General features: G+C 38.1%; 1 protein-coding gene and 1 pseudogene across 1 annotated transcript; one reads left to right on the top strand and one right to left on the bottom strand.

The window, feature by feature from the left end:
* LOC127433568 (neurofibromin-like) overlaps positions 1–16071 on the bottom strand; it is a 57278-nt pseudogene that overhangs the window by 5181 nt on the left and 36026 nt on the right.
* LOC127434041 (uncharacterized) lies at positions 10863–13010 on the top strand. Its single transcript, XM_051686478.1, has 2 exons — positions 10863–11033; positions 11667–13010. The coding sequence occupies exon 2, from the start codon at positions 11671–11673 to the stop codon at positions 12334–12336; it is 666 nt and encodes a 221-aa protein (XP_051542438.1). The 5' UTR covers positions 10863–11033; positions 11667–11670; the 3' UTR covers positions 12337–13010.

Below are 16071 nucleotides of genomic sequence, written 5' to 3'. Positions count from 1 at the left end.
TAGAAGTAATCTTTAAAATTATAAAAAATAAAAAAGTCCTTCCTTAAAATGATAAAAAATAAATAAGAGAGTCCTTCCTAAATTTTAAAACCAAAAGCTAAAGGGGTAAAACAAAATTATTTAGACATAAGAATGAAAGTTAAAGTGCTTACATATTCCTTGGTCAGACTCTCACCTCCAGACACTATTCAGAATTTCACTCTAGTCACACTCATTGATTAGACTTGTATACACACACACACAAACACACACCAGACACTCTGGCATTCACAGATCAGACTGTCACTTTTCTGATCAGACTCTAACAATCACTGATCCTGCATTGGTCATACTGTGAGGATCACCTCGATCATCAGATTAAAGACGAAAAGTGTTTTGAGTCTCTAAACAGTCTTAGAGCAGGTCTGCAGAGCAGTGTGTGCATGAGTGAGAGAGGTGAGCTGCTTTACTCTGCAAATAGGATGTCTGGTACTGAGGCGGAAACTCCTCATGATAAACTACACTCTGCACAATTCCATGAACTGGATTCAGAAGATTCTGGTCCTGACACAGTGACAACAATGTATTAATCTTTGAATCCAGGAGGTTGTGACTGAAACAAAATACAAAAGAAACAGCCTGATGAGGATTTTATTCTGTTTTTCTGTGCCAATGAGGAAAAGGTATTGGTAACTGGACTTACATAACAGGAAAGACCTTTGGGAAGATGACACTGGCCTCGGCTAGAAACTCATACAGGATCCTCTGTTCAAATTCATCAGATGTGTTTTTCACCTGAGTAGCCTGAAAAATAATGCAGAGGAATAAAAATTCAGAGGACAGCTGGAGTTCTATGAAGAAAATGACACGCAAGACTTCGGAGGAACAGAAAATAACAGAAAAAGTAAAGCAAATTTCAATCATAAATACAGAACCGACCTCTGAATAAGGAACTGAAAAATGTTCCTTATTCATTGTGAAAGAGAGAGAAAGATGGAGAGATCCTGTATTGGTTGTCTGATCTTACCAGTACAGTCAAAAGAAGCACCTGGATTTTGGGATCTGTAAGAACCTCCTCATTAAGCAGAACTTTACACTCAGACACAGAGACCTTCCACAGGTGGTGATGCAGGGAGATTCTCTGGGTTTCTTTCAACAGGAAAGGTTTTAAATTAATCCAATTTAAGTTTTAAATTAATCCAAACACAGAGCCATTTGACTTCTCTGTGACTGTAGAAGGACTCTCACCACTTTCGTACTCATTTTCAGCCACTACTTTTTTTTTAACATGATGAATGATTCTGTCTGTTAGCACCTGCAGCTGGGACCCTCATAATGTATGGAGAACATTCTTCACGATAACATCAGCGATGAGCAACAACTTCCTGTGTTTAGGCAACATTGACTCTGCACTTCCTCTGACACTGGGAGGAGATCTGCACACATGCACATACACAAACATTACGTACCATAGAGAGAACACAAATAACCAAAGTTAACAACCATGACCCTGGTTATGTTCAAATTTATAAAAACAACAGATGCGACGACTAGATAGACTGCTCAAAAACCACTATAATTTAAAGACCGTGAACAGTTTTCTTTTATATTATTTTTAATATATGCATTATATTTTATACTATACCTGTTATTCTCAATTTACATTATTCCATGTGTATTTATATCATTGTACCTTGTGTTATATTATCCAGGAATTAATCCAGCATTATAAAAAGAGAAGCTGAGTTCGCGAGTCTGGAATATAGACCTACTTGTATAAAAATACATGTGGAAGTAAACCTCCAGAGCTCTTTACTCATCTCACTCACATAAATACAGATTATATACTCCTCAAAATGCATCAACAGTATGGATAGAACATAATGAAACAGTTATGACAAATTATGAAAATAAATGCTTTAATAGCATTCAATATATTAATCTCAACCAGCTGAAGGGTGCGGAAAGGAGAATGGTGTAACAGCACCACAACAGCGCCGCCTACTGCACTGGAATGAAATAGTTTTTAATTTAATTTGTATGGACTTGGTGTGAATATAACTTCCGTCAGACATACGTCTCGCAAAATCGTCACTGATTTGGTGTGAACAGGCCTTCATGCTCCGTGTGGTCTGGGAGAGGCTGGATGTTAAATGCAACTTTGCTGCTGCTGTTTCTGCCTCGCAAATCCACCGATTTGCGTGGTGTTGTCGGCGTAAATAAAACAACGTTTGATGTACTGTAGTGCCGGGACATGACGCGGTTGTTTGGCAAATTCGACAAGCTGTAACGCTACAATCTACTTGCCATTTGCTATCGATCTTCTCACCTATGTTTATGCTGGTTTATGCTGTTGTAATAAGTTCGTGATGGGGGTGTAAGAAGGAAGCGGGAGTCGGCGAGTCCCAACACAAAAAGGTATTTATTTTTCAACAAAACAAAACTTTGCTGTTCGTAGCACACAAGTCTCTGTGGGAGCATGGTAGCTCTCACTCTCCCCTCCCTGGCATCTGGCTTGCCTTTTAATCCATCTCCAACTCTCACTGCAATGACAAACAGCTGTTAGAGACAATCATTGACAGGTGATAATCCTTACCATTCTCATCTCCTGATCTCGCTCTCCATTCACAAGCCGACACTAAACCACGCCCCCACATCCACAGCTGTATTAACGGTTAATGCGTTAATCACGATTAAGAAACATTAACGTGTTAAACTTTTTTAATTAATCGCATGCGTTAATGCGTCAATTCTGACAGCTCTAGTTTAAGTCTATTCTACGGAATTCCTCAGATTTTCCCCTACAATCTGTGCAGAAAATGGAAAGTGTACAGATTCTGTGAGGGCCTAAATACTTCTATTGCATACTTGACCACTTGTACGCATGCTGTTAGTGTGCAAGAACCTTGTCGTTGAAGACTTGTAGACTGTCGAGTGTATGCAGGTTCTGTTCCAGCATAGCAGTTCCAGCCGAGTACAGATTCACTTCATCCAACTGCAGCACGGCAATAGCGACCCAGAACAGAGCTCTGTGCATCGGTGAGCCCTGGGAGGCACCACACAGTTTAAACAAGTCTAAAACACACACACACGTTCCAAGAAGAAAGCTGTAATTTAATACCTTGTTGCGCAAAGGCTGTAGTTTAGTGAGAGCGATGACTGTAGCTTCAATTAGCACCTGGCTGTTACAGTTATCAGAACCCTTCAGGCAGCTCTCCAAACCCTGTGAGAAACACAGTTCTTTTAAAACAACAGAACACAAGAGAAACAAAACTGCACAGGCAGTCAGCTATCACCAGATATGATTAGTCAATCAACACAGGGCCTCAGAGTTCACTACTTTCATAATTTATACTACATTCTCAGTTATATCCCAAGTTACAACCAAGGTTATACTTGAGAAAAGGGTCTAGTGACTATATGTATGTGAGAGACAGTATGGACAGGTTCTGACCCGGTCAATGCTGAGAAGAGGGCTGGCCTTGCTCAAAATACATATGATTTGTTTGATCGGAGCGTGTGTGACCCGTGGCTGTAAAGATGGATTATACTGAAACGCAAACCTGTACACACATATTCATCATGATTTTAAAATGTCATTTATTAATGTTGCCAATTTAAACATAGCATGACTGACGTACTTTTGCGCTAGATCGGTTCACTGGTCCAGCCATTTACAGCCCGGAATGTCCCTCATACATGCCTGAAATGGAAAGGGGAAGACCAAGTAAAACACTTGTAACAGGCACTAAACACTTAACAGTAAACAGTGTTATATAGAGAAATGAAACAGACAGATGCACAGCATTTAATTTTTAGTTCAGGTCAGAGTATAAAAAAAAATATGTATACAGAAGCTAAATATATAACCACCATTTCCCATGGTTATTGCTTACAGCATGTATAAACATCACGATTTTACTGCTAGCAAATTCAGATGTTATGAAATAATGCTGAAATGCTGTGTACTTTTTCTGTTCACACTAAATGCGAAATGCTGTGCAAAGCGACAAAATCAGAGCCAATCAGAACATATCTGATGTTTAATTTACAGCATTGCAGAGCAGAATTTCAGAACAAATGTAACTGTGGAAAGGGCTACCTTGTACAAAGTGACAAAAAAATAAATAAAATAAAAATCAAGCAACCAACAAAATGTTGTTCATCACAGTTTGTTAGGAAGTCAAAAATAGAAATAAAAAATATAAACATGGAAGCACTTAGATTTATAGCCTGGTGCTTTATTGGATCATGCCTGTGTACTAACATGTCCTACCTCCATTATCTCCAGCAGTGCCTCAGTAACCATCTCCAAAGATGACAGAGCAAAGGTCTCCCTCTCCTAGGAACCTGGAGAGAAGGAACGGTCTCTGTAGCTGGAACGAAAGGCAGTGACTGCAGCTGATTTAACCTTGCTGATGCCAAACAGCAGGTAAAACTGCTTGGTCTCCTCTGCAAAACAGAATTAAAAACATAAATCAGCAAGCAATAACTCATTCTTCCATGAAACCATCTCTCAACACCATCTTACCACTGAACCTCAACTAGGAGCAGGTACAGAGGGAATGGATTATGTTGATGACCAGGCTGTGGGTGGACATCGAGAACGTGCATGCACATTAGCTGGACCAGCCTGAAAGATTTTTTTTTTGTAATCAGATAAAAATGAGCACAATTTATGATACGAATGTTGTCAGATTTTATTGCTGATTTGAAATACAGTATGTGATTTCATCGTAATCTTGACCATTTGAGATTTCAGTCTTTACCAATTCAAGCAGCTGTACTTGTATCAATAGAAAATAGCATCTTGCAGGCTGCCCGGAGGCGTTACAAACATGGCCGCCAAGTGACCTGACATCCCTTTAATAGGGCTTTGCATCATTTGACATAATTTCCAAGAATTCTGAGAAAGCAAGTTTAATATAAAGTAATATGTAATTATTCCTATTTTCTTTTTTTTTTTTTTGCTTTTCATTGACTGTTTTAAAGAAAACGCAGGCATTTTGTGTCCATGACTTTTATGTTTTTGCTATAATTGGGACAAGAACACGTAATTTTCTTATCGAGTCATTGCGCCATCTGTGTACATGTGTGATTGAATGGAACGCTTTGAGGTAGGAAGTGGGTAATTTCAACTTGGGTATTATTAACCTCTTTGTCTGGAATGTCGTATCAGTGCTTACCACTTGTGATCAGATCACCCAGATAGATCTTAATACCAGCCAAAAATGTTGAACTGCACAAAAGAGCTCATTCAAGAAGAAAAGTTATGATCTTATTTAACAACTAAACCACCCATTAACAAGAAAACGCCATCAGTCAGGAAATCGTTCTGCTTGTACACCTGCAGAAATTGTTTTTACAAATGAACTGCTGAGGGACCAGAGAATTAGGAAGTTGTTTGAATGAACTATTCAGATGTGAAGTCTGTTAGGATCACAGAACCCAGCTGAGCTTGGTGAATCAATCACACAACCCATGACCTGAGCTCCATCTCTAGCACCCCTCACAACAAAGTGAGACAGAAAGAGAAACAGAGAGACCAGAGTGGTTAAAGGGAGTGAAAACAATAATGAGAGAGAAAGAAACCAACAAAGCCACATCTATGAGTCACTCGTTGTTTTTATAATTAGAGCTATTGTTATATCCTCATATCATATGCACATGTTTCTCTCTGTTTTTTTCTAATGTACATGCTCAGAAAGATTCTTTACATCTGGGTCTTATCCAGGACAAGTTTTCCTTAAAAATATTAAATATCTAATTAAATATTAACATCATTCCTTCATATCTCAGGTCTGCACTTCTAAAACTTAACTAAATTATTGACTTCAAAAGGTAAACTTCTTGCATGCATCAGTAATTTTTTACAATTTATATTCATTCTTATAAATTGTGTTTGATGGATCACCTTGCTGGATACCAACCTGACATTGCCCGAGGCCAAACCTCCTGTTGCACTGGTTTTTATGAAACACTCCTGAACTACATCGAGTAGATCTGTTATCTGCAAAGAGAGGAAGCTGCAATCAGCTTAATGTGGATTTGAGTAAATTCATATTCTTAATCGTAAAAACAAAACACTGAGGGTGTAACTTTTTAATGATGTCAGCGCCTACAGCTGCAGACAGCCTGAAATAATCCTACATCATATTGAAATGTTTATTTAAATATGATTCATTAGAACCATGACAAGAATGAACATACAGTGTGTGGACCAAGAGACGCATTTTTGCGTCCATCTGCGCTATTTGTTATTTTTCTAAGTAAACATGCACTAGATGGACGTATTTGAACCTTACAAAGCATCTTGCTGCTTTTTCAGCATCTGATGACATTTTTAGATGCAGTGTCAATTTAAAAGTACTTAAACTTTTAAAAACATGCCTCAAGACGCCTCTAATCTGTTCCATTCATTGCGCTGCAGCTATTTATTTTTTTAAGTAAGAATGCAGTAACGATCCCAAACGCTGCCCTAAATGCTTCAAGTGATGTCAGAATGACTGTACTGTATTTAGAAGCACATGAAAACCACCTCTAAGTAATAATTACTGACTTTCTCTGAGACCCAAGTCGGGAATGGATCAATCAAAGAATCATGGCGGAAGCACATTGGTATTGGTCATAATTATGTTTTAATTGTGAATGTTGGCTGTGCAGTTTTATTTGTAGGAATAGCTATAAAGCTTGCCAAAAATTATATTTCATTTAGCAGGTTTATGAACCTATGGGCATGTGCAGCACAAATACATTTCCCACCACTGGGGTAACAAGAATAAATGGTTTGATAAAATACCTAGATAAAGGCCCAAGGACACAAGAAATGATCTGAAAGTACTCCAGGATGTCAATGGAGTGTTGATAGTTTGAGGACATAATGAGGCACTTACTGGACTTGCTGAAACCAAAGATAAACTCTTCCAGAGTCAGGTGAGGTTCACTGGCTGCAAGAGTCTTGCTGATGGACACAATGTAGAGGGTATTATTGGCAGGGATGCAGAGGCCGGAGGTTGGCCTTCACTCTTAAGGTTAAAGGTGCAAGTTAAGGCTATAAGTTTATAAGCTGCAGACCTTTAAACAAAACAAAGAAATGGAAATATTCCGACATGAACTGCCATTACGAAAACATCCAAACAAATTTCTTAAGACTGGTAGATATCTGACAAAGGCCAGTGCTGATTTAAATACTAAGCAGATTCGGCACCTTAAACTAGAGTCAGAGCTGCCCAGATTGAGTGATGTTGAGGAGGGTGCCCGGAACATCTTTGGGCCTGATCTTGGTGTGCTGAGGCATGGAATTGTGCTGAGATAGCTCCCAGCGCATACGGATGTGGATGATCAAGTGAACGATGCCTTCACACTCCTGGTGCATGAAGGTCAACGGTGTGCCCTGGTTGGCAATGGTCAGTGTGAACTGGTTCTCGTCCACCAGGCAGATCTTCTCGATCTCTGAGGCGAAGTAGATGTCGCTGAGGAAGACAGACTGACCCAAGACATGAGTACGCTCAGCTGAGGTCACCTGCACTGCTGTACTGCCCACCTGAAGAGGGGCGTGGTAAAGGGAGGGTCAATAAAAAAAAAAAAACTATGGACAAAACAAATGAGTTCAGATTTCATTCAACACCAGTCAAAATTATGCTAACACTCACAAAATTCACAATAGGAAGCTGAGCTATAAATAGTATTCGTGTTGTATCTGTTTTTCTGCTGCAGGTTTTTCACACACACGTTAATGGACACTTTGGTGTATTTGTGAGCCAGTTTCAGGGCATTGTGAAAGAACTTCAGGTCTTCCTCCAGTGCAAGAGTTTCAGCCATACTCAGTTCAACATACTCAGCCAACTGTGCAAGCAAGTCAATGAAGAGTAACTTACTGCCCTTGAGCCATGTCAACAGTCTCTCATGGTATTTGGTGTATTTCTGTACCATGTGTTACAGTTATCGATGAATATGGCAACCACATACTTAGAAGCAAATCCTGATGACAAACCATTTGGAGAGGAAGTCTGTCTTGAAGCAGTTGCTAGGGTCAGCATGTGTCAAGTCCACCACTATTTCGTAGGGCTTGGTGTAGTACGGTTTGAGGGTGAGAAGACATGGTATATGAGTAAATCCCCGTTTATCTGGCCCGTTTTGAACCTGTGGAGGACAGGTGAACAGATGGGTCAGGGAGACAGAAGACAAGGCCTGGGAAAGTTGACGAGGAACAAAATCGACCAAATTGCAGTTGATAGAGGAAATTACTAAATATTTCCACAGTTTTCACAAAGTTGCATGTTTGTTTATTCAATATTTTGGATAATTTGATTATGCTTTAAGCCACCAATAAGACTGTAGTACTCTCAGCTCCATTTAACACATTTTGCTATGTGTAAATCCATTAAACAGAATTGAATGAACACTCTTTCTTTGCTGTCACAATTAGATTGATAATGCATTTCAGAATGTCGATGTTAAACTGCAGTATTGAAGCATTCCGTAATTTATGAAGTTCAACAGCTACAGTTCCTGAACGGATAACTGGTTTCTCTAGTGAGCCAAGAAAACAAAATTGACTGAAAACATATGCAAGGCCGAATCACCCATCCTGATACCGACATGGTTGATATGCTATGGATCATGATTCTAAAAAAGCCCTGTCTAATAATTTCTAGCCAAGAATAATTGTGACATATGCCACAACATGACTAGCCATGGCACGTGATCTCGCGATATTAAAACGTAACGATATTTCTCGCTGAGGTGAAAAGCTCAGTGTTGCAAACTTTAGCGACTTTTATTCAAAAAAGCGCCTAGCGACAAATCTATCGACTTTTTGGACAACCCTTAGCTACCTTCCGTAGAAGAAATTCGCCAGTACTGCCCCAAGGGCGCATGGTCTTGCTTTCCTGCCCGGACTCGGAGGCACACCTCTCTCTGCGTCTACTCTGTTCAGTGAGACTGACAGAGAGAGAGAGAGGGGTGAGCAGGTGAGAAGATGGAGCAGCACAATCAGTTGACCGCACTGCAGCTGACATAGACGCGAATGAGCTGCGCATGTGCAAACAGCGTTGTCAAGGAATAATCACGAATCTGTATTGTTTGCTCCCTTTTGTTTTAAATTTAAAGTTTAATTTGACCGTTTATTTTTATTCTTTTCATGCACTTAATCACAAGAGATTTTTAGACAGTTGTTCATTCCTGTTTCTGAACTTTCTGAATTCAGACACTTACTTAGACAATAAAATAATTAATTTTTGTAAATATGCACATAGTGGTTTGTTATGGCTGAGCGCTGTGTGAGAGAAAATATAAGAAAGTTTCTGTCGCTTCTAACTTTCTCTCTGAGTGACTGATAGATATATGGAATTAAAAGGGTATTACAGTATGCACGGTAAGCACAGAGAAGCAAACACATGTAAAGGGCGGACACTAATTAGCATATGACGTCATCTAACGACATTTAGCGACTTTTCGAGCAGGCTTCAGCTACTTCCCATTGAAACTAGTTGGCAACGGTGAAAAAGCTGCATGACGGAGTGTGAGGGTGAAATTGGCATAGAAGACGCGTTTGTGTGGCAGCATTTTAGGTACCCGGTGGAAACAATAAACGGCGACAGAATGAAAGACAAGACACGAACAAAGGCTGTGTCTCGTTTGGAAGCCTGCGTCCTCTGGAGGTCACATTTATCGGCCGCATACGTCATCGAGGCTGTCTCGTTTCATTTTTTTTTTTTTTATTTATTTAAAAAAAAATTTTTTGATCTACTGTCAATACATTTATACAATTGTTAACCTTTTTTGCATTCTCAATAAAAAATAAAAAATAAATGAAACGAGACAGCCTCGATGACGTATGCGGCCGATAAATGCGACCTCTGGAGGACTCAGCCTTCCAAATGAGACACAGCCAATATGTAACACTATAAGAAAATAGTGCCGTACACCGCGGCTAACACAAGCACTATGCAAAGACATCTACAGAACCACCGCAGCTCTCAACTAAAATCAACCAGGTCTGAAGAGACTCATGTGAAATCATACAGGACAGAAGTCAGTCATGATAATTCATCCTCAGAAAGTAGAACTGAATAGACATTCATTACAAGCTAATTAGTTAAAACATTTCAAAATGCACCTGCATTGTTTTGCATTTTGTGACTTTAAGTCAAATAAAAGACTATTTTTCCAGTCATATACACTACCGGTCAAAACTTTTGAAACACTTGACTGAAATGTTTCTCATGATCTTAAAAATCTTTTGATCTGAAGTCGTATGCTTGAATGTTTGATATTAGTTTTGTAGACAAAAATATAATTGTGCCACCATATTAATTTATTTCATTACAAAACTCAAATTTATTAAAAAAAATTAAACAGTTTTTGAAATTGATGACTTGGACCAAATAATAAAGAAAAGCAGCCAATAAGTGCCCAGCATATAGATGGGAACTCCTTCAATACTGTTTAAAAAGCATCCCAGGGTGATACCTCAAGAAGTTGGTTGAGAAAATGTCAACAGTACATGTCTGCAAATTCTAGGTGAAGGGTGACCACTTTGAAGATGCTAAAATATAACACAGTTTTGAATTATTTTGGATTTTGTTTAGTCACAACATAATTCCCATAGTTCCATATGTATGTTATTCCATAGTTTTAATGACTTTACTATTATTCTAAAATGTGAAGAAAAAAATTATAAGAATGAGTAAGTGTTTCAAAACTTTTGACCGGTAGTGTATATAGTGTTAAAATAACATCTCGTCTCATTCTAGTGAACCCAGTATCGTGTATCGTCTCGTGAGCTAAGTGTATCGTCACACCCCTGCTAGCCACGTAGCGGTTGATGTGCACGTCTAATATAAGAGACCAAGCAGAAGTGAAAAAGCAGGCAGGAAACTCATCGCTGGTTAATGAGTGTGTGGGCACCTGCAGCATTAGCTGTAAAATTACCACTTCTCAAAAATTGCTCTAGTGCTCATACCGCATTTTAAAGCGTCCACACACTCGCACTGAGCCATATAAGCCTCTTCAGATTAAATCTCAGAACAAACTATTAGCACTCTGAAAAGGTAAGGAACCATTTGCTTTGCATTTTATTTACCAGGGTCAAGCTTGTCCATTTCAGTTACTCAATTTTAATAAAGGAGTCATTAAATGCAACAAGAATGACTTAGAACAGGTGCAGATTTAGCTATAAATGTACCTCAGTTTCGAGTCAGTTAATCTGCAATGGAGTCAAATGAGGAGGAAATAAACACACTGATAATCTACTTTATAAAGAAAAATAAAAAAAAGATCTGCAAATTAATGGTTATGGGCAGAACCTAAAATTGTATTCCTGAATATCAAATTAAAGGAATACAAAAAATTAAATATAGTTTACGTGTTCTAGATGCACACATCTGTTCTTCCATTGGGAAGAATTATTGAATGGGTAATTGCCAGTTTTGAATTATTAGAAGTTATTTAAAAAAAATTCTGCAATATAATGTGCAGGCCTCCTACAAACCTCGTCTTAAAACATGTAAACACATTCATTCATTTTTGTACATAATTTCCCCCTGAAATCCTGAATTTCTCAGGGACTGTTGACTTAAAGGGAACTCCACAAATGTACAAAATGAGATCTTGTACTGTAATTGTAGGATTCAATTAACATAATAAATAGAACAAAACTTTTCCTCTCTATATATGTCTTGCAGGACCATGATAAATCCCAGAACAGTTTTTTTCATGTGCTTTGCCTTATTCTTGGCACATGCTAAATTGTATACCGAAGTGTCAACAATCACTAATGGAATATATGGAAGTACTTCCACCACACCAATATCCTACCAAACTAAAATGACCAAATCTCAAGGATCTGGAACATCATCAGATCAAAGACCACTCTGTACACCAGCCCCTACTAAACCCATTAAAGGACTGTGCATTTTCTTTCTGCCAGAGGGCAAGCTGGAACTGGTTCTAGTTGCTCTCACAGTGGCTTGCTTTGCACTGCTGCTAACCACACTGAGATGTGCCTGCCAGGTTTCCCACCTGAGAGGAATAATCTCCAGGCTCGAGCCTCATTGTAGCAATGCAGACCTGCGTGCCTTCAGAGAGAGGAGAGAATCACTAAGCAAGAACAAAGACCACGGGCAGCCAACTGAGACCTGCACCATGTTATCAGAGGTCACCACAGCACAAGAGGAGAGAAGAGAGGATGAGGAGACAGTTCTGGAGGACAAGACTGAGGAAAAAGGAGAAACCGAGCAGCCCAGTGCTGAGCCGTTTGTGAAGGGCCCAAATGGTAACGTCACCCAGGAGAACAGCACTGGATTCGAGAGGAAAGACGAAATAGCACCAGAGAGCAAAGACACAGTGGTGTGATCAGTACCACAAACTGGCGTCACACAGCTCCGCCTGGTGGCATTTAAAGTTTGCACCTGCTTTATTTAAGGGATAGTTCACCTAAAAATAATTTACTAAACTTCATGTTGTTAAAATAAATAATGGAGTTTCTATCTTCCGTAGAACATAAAAACAGATGCTAGGCAGTTTGTTAGTCTTAGTCACCATTCACTTTCATTGCATTTTTTTTTTCTGAAAATGAAAGGTGACTAAAGGTGTCATTCTGCCTGGCCTCTCCTTTGTGTTCGACAGGTTTGGAACAACATGAGGGTAAGTAAATGATGACAGAATTATTTTTGTGTAAACATTCTTTAACTTACAGCTTTGCAGGTCTTCTGTACAGGACGCAAGAGGAAGGTTTCTAATCCACGAGTATGGTTCAAAGACTGCGGTGATATGTAATGAAAAACAACACAAAGACCAAATGTTAGAACTGAAAGTATTGAAAATAAGCAGCTGTTACTTTCAACACTGATTTTCTTTGTTAAGAGCTATAACAATGTTCTGTTTGACAATGTTTCTGGAGCCAAAATTGTGCATTTATGCTGTCTTCTGTATTTTAAATCTGTTCAGTTTCATTTTATTCAGTTTTCTTTTTCTTTTTAGAATAAATGTTTTAAAGGTGTCTTAAGTTGTATTCTTTTAAACCTTGGAACTTACAGGTTTGGTGTTTCTCATAAGATCTTTATAATAAATCAATAGGCTTACATCAGTTTTCTCACATTTTACACCTAACATTTTAGGTTTTAACTCACACTTCAACCAAGTCATATGATCAAGCACAATATATTCTCAACCTGTTATACATAGACAAGCAAAAAACCATTCAAATCAGCTCATGAATGAACTATCTCATCTGATACCTTGATTCTGATCTTTATGCTGGTGAGCAGATAAACAACTTGAGTTTTGCTGTGGTAAGATACACAAACTCTGGTAAAATACACAAACTCTAATGTCTGGGTGTAAATTTCTGATGGGCACTAAATATCATGAAAAGAGTATTAATAATAATAATAATAATAATCATCATTTTTAGTGAAAAGGAATAGAAATGTAATAGCCAAGTTTACAGATTAAATATAATACCAAGAGATGATGAACGGAGAGAATTTATGATGCTTCACTGTAGGATTTTCAACATTGATCAATGTGAATTTTTTTTAAATAAGAATAATCAAACATATTAAATATAAATGCACTGAAATATATTTATACAAGTGTATGTATAAATTAAATGTACATATTTATAACTTGTATATTTAAATTTAAAATGATATATTTTTACAATTATTATGATTGAACAATAAATCTGATAATAAGACTACGATGTGTAATCTATAACTATGGAACGGTTTTATGTGAATGGACAAAGTAATTACTAAGTATTCATTTAGCAGAGACTTTTATCAAAAGTCCTGAGAATTAGCACCAAACCACCCTTATGAATTATGAGCCCTTCCATACTGTATATCTATTAGGGCTGCCCCCTGATAATCGACCAAAAGGTTAGTCGATGAGAAGAGTCTTGGTCGACCAAGTTTTGATTGGTCGGTTGTCGCAGAAAAAAAAAAAAAAAAAAAAGTATTTTCGGTACGGGTATTACCGCTGGTTGAACGCTAGGTGGTACTATGGGGTAACTGTTGTTAAGCAGGGTTAGGGTTAAGCCTACACAATAAAGCAAGACACCTTGATTTCAAACTTTGAACTTTATTTTTTATTTATTTTAACTAAAAATTCAAATGAAACTGGAAAAAAACTAAGCAATTAAAATGTGTGTTGTTCAACCTTTTGAAAGATGGCTTTACAACAGTTGTGAAGGGCACCATTTCTCTGGCAAAGAACCTACTTCATCTGTGCATTCTCTACCGGTCGGGTATTTAGTTGTCCGGGAAAATACATCATGTGTGTGAATAAATTCGTTTTGTTCCCTTCTTCATACAGTTGTGCTCAAAAGTTTGCATACCTGTGTGTGTGTGTGTGTGTGTGTGTATATATATATATATATATATATATATATATATATATATATATATATATATATATATATATATATATATATATATATATATACACAGGTGCATCTCAATAAATTAGAATGTCGTGGAAAAGTTCATTTATTTCAGTAATTCAACTCAAATTGTGAAACTCGTGTATTAAATAAATTCAATGCACACAGACTGAAGTAGTTTAAGTCTTTGGTTCTTTTAATTGTGACGATTTTGGCTCACATTTAACAAAAACCCACCAATTCACTATCTCAAAAAATTAGAATATGGTGACATGCCAATCAGCTAATCAACTCAAAACACCTGCAAAGTTTTCCTGAGCCTTCAAAATGGTCTCTCAGTTTGGTTCACTAGGCTACACAATCATGGGGAAGACTGCTGATCTGACAGTTGTCCAGAAGACAATCATTGACACCCTTCACAAGGAGGGTAAGCCACAAACATTCATTGCCAAAGAAGCTGGCTGTTCACAGAGTGCTGTATCCAAGCATGTTAACAGAAAGTTGAGTGGAAGGAAAAAGTGTGGAAGAAAAAGATGCACAACCAACCGAGAGAACCGCAGCCTTATGATTGTCAAGCAAAATCGATTCAAGAATTTGGGTGAACTTCACAAGGAATGGACTGAGGCTGGGGTCAAGGCATCAAGAGCCACCACACACAGACGTGTCAAGGAATTTGGCTACAGTTGTCGTATTCCTCTTGTTAAGCCACTCCTGAACCACAGACAACGTCAGAGGCGTCTTACCTGGGCTAAGGAGAAGAAGAACTGGACTGTTGCCCAGTGGTCCAAAGTCCTCTTTTCAGATGAGAGCAAGTTTTGTATTTCATTTGGAAACCAAGGTCCTAGAGTCTGGAGGAAGGGTGGAGAAGCTCATAGCCCAAGTTGCTTGAAGTCCAGTGTTAAGTTTCCACAGTCTGTGATGATTTGGGGTGCAATGTCATCTGCTGGTGTTGGTCCATTGTGTTTTTTGAAAACCAAAGTCACTGCACCTGTTTACCAAGAAATTTTGGAGCACTTCATGCTTCCTTCTGCTGACCAGCTTTTTAAAGATGCTGATTTCATTTTCCAGCAGGATTTGGCACCTGCCCACACTGCCAAAAGCACCAAAAGTTGGTTAAATGACCATGATGTTGGTGTGCTTGACTGGCCAGCAAACTCACCAGACCTGAACCCCATAGAGAATCTATGGGGTATTGTCAAGAGGAAAATGAGAAACAAGAGACCAAAAAATGCAGATGAGCTGAAGGCCACTGTCAAAGAAACCTGGGCTTCCATACCACCTCAGCAGTGCCACAAACTGATCACCTCCATGCCAAGCCGAATTGAGGCAGTAATTAAAGCAAAAGGAGCCCCTACCAAGTATTGAGTACATGTACAGTAAATGAACATACTTTCCAGAAGGCCAACAATTCACTAAAAATGTTTTTTTTATTGGTCTTATGATGTATTCTAATTTTTTGAGATAGTGAATTGGTGGGTTTTTGTTAAATGTGAGCCAAAATTGTCACAATTAAAAGAACCAAAGACTTAAACTACTTCAGTCTGTGTGCACTGAATTTATTTAATACACGAGTTTCACAATTTGAGTTGAATTTCTGAAATAAATGAACTTTTCCACGACATTCTAATTTATTGAGATGCACCTGTATATATATATATATATATATATATATATATATATATATATATATATATATATATATA

This window comes from Myxocyprinus asiaticus, chromosome 43, assembly GCF_019703515.2.
Source record: "Myxocyprinus asiaticus isolate MX2 ecotype Aquarium Trade chromosome 43, UBuf_Myxa_2, whole genome shotgun sequence".
NCBI classification, from domain to species: Eukaryota; Metazoa; Chordata; class Actinopteri; order Cypriniformes; family Catostomidae; genus Myxocyprinus; species Myxocyprinus asiaticus.
This window is presented reverse-complemented; position numbering and strand designations above follow the sequence as displayed.

Coding starts and splice junctions, on each gene's coding strand:
- LOC127434041 (XM_051686478.1), top strand. CDS start 11,671: ATGATAAATCCCAGAACAGTTTTTTTCATGTGCTTTGCCTTATTCTTG.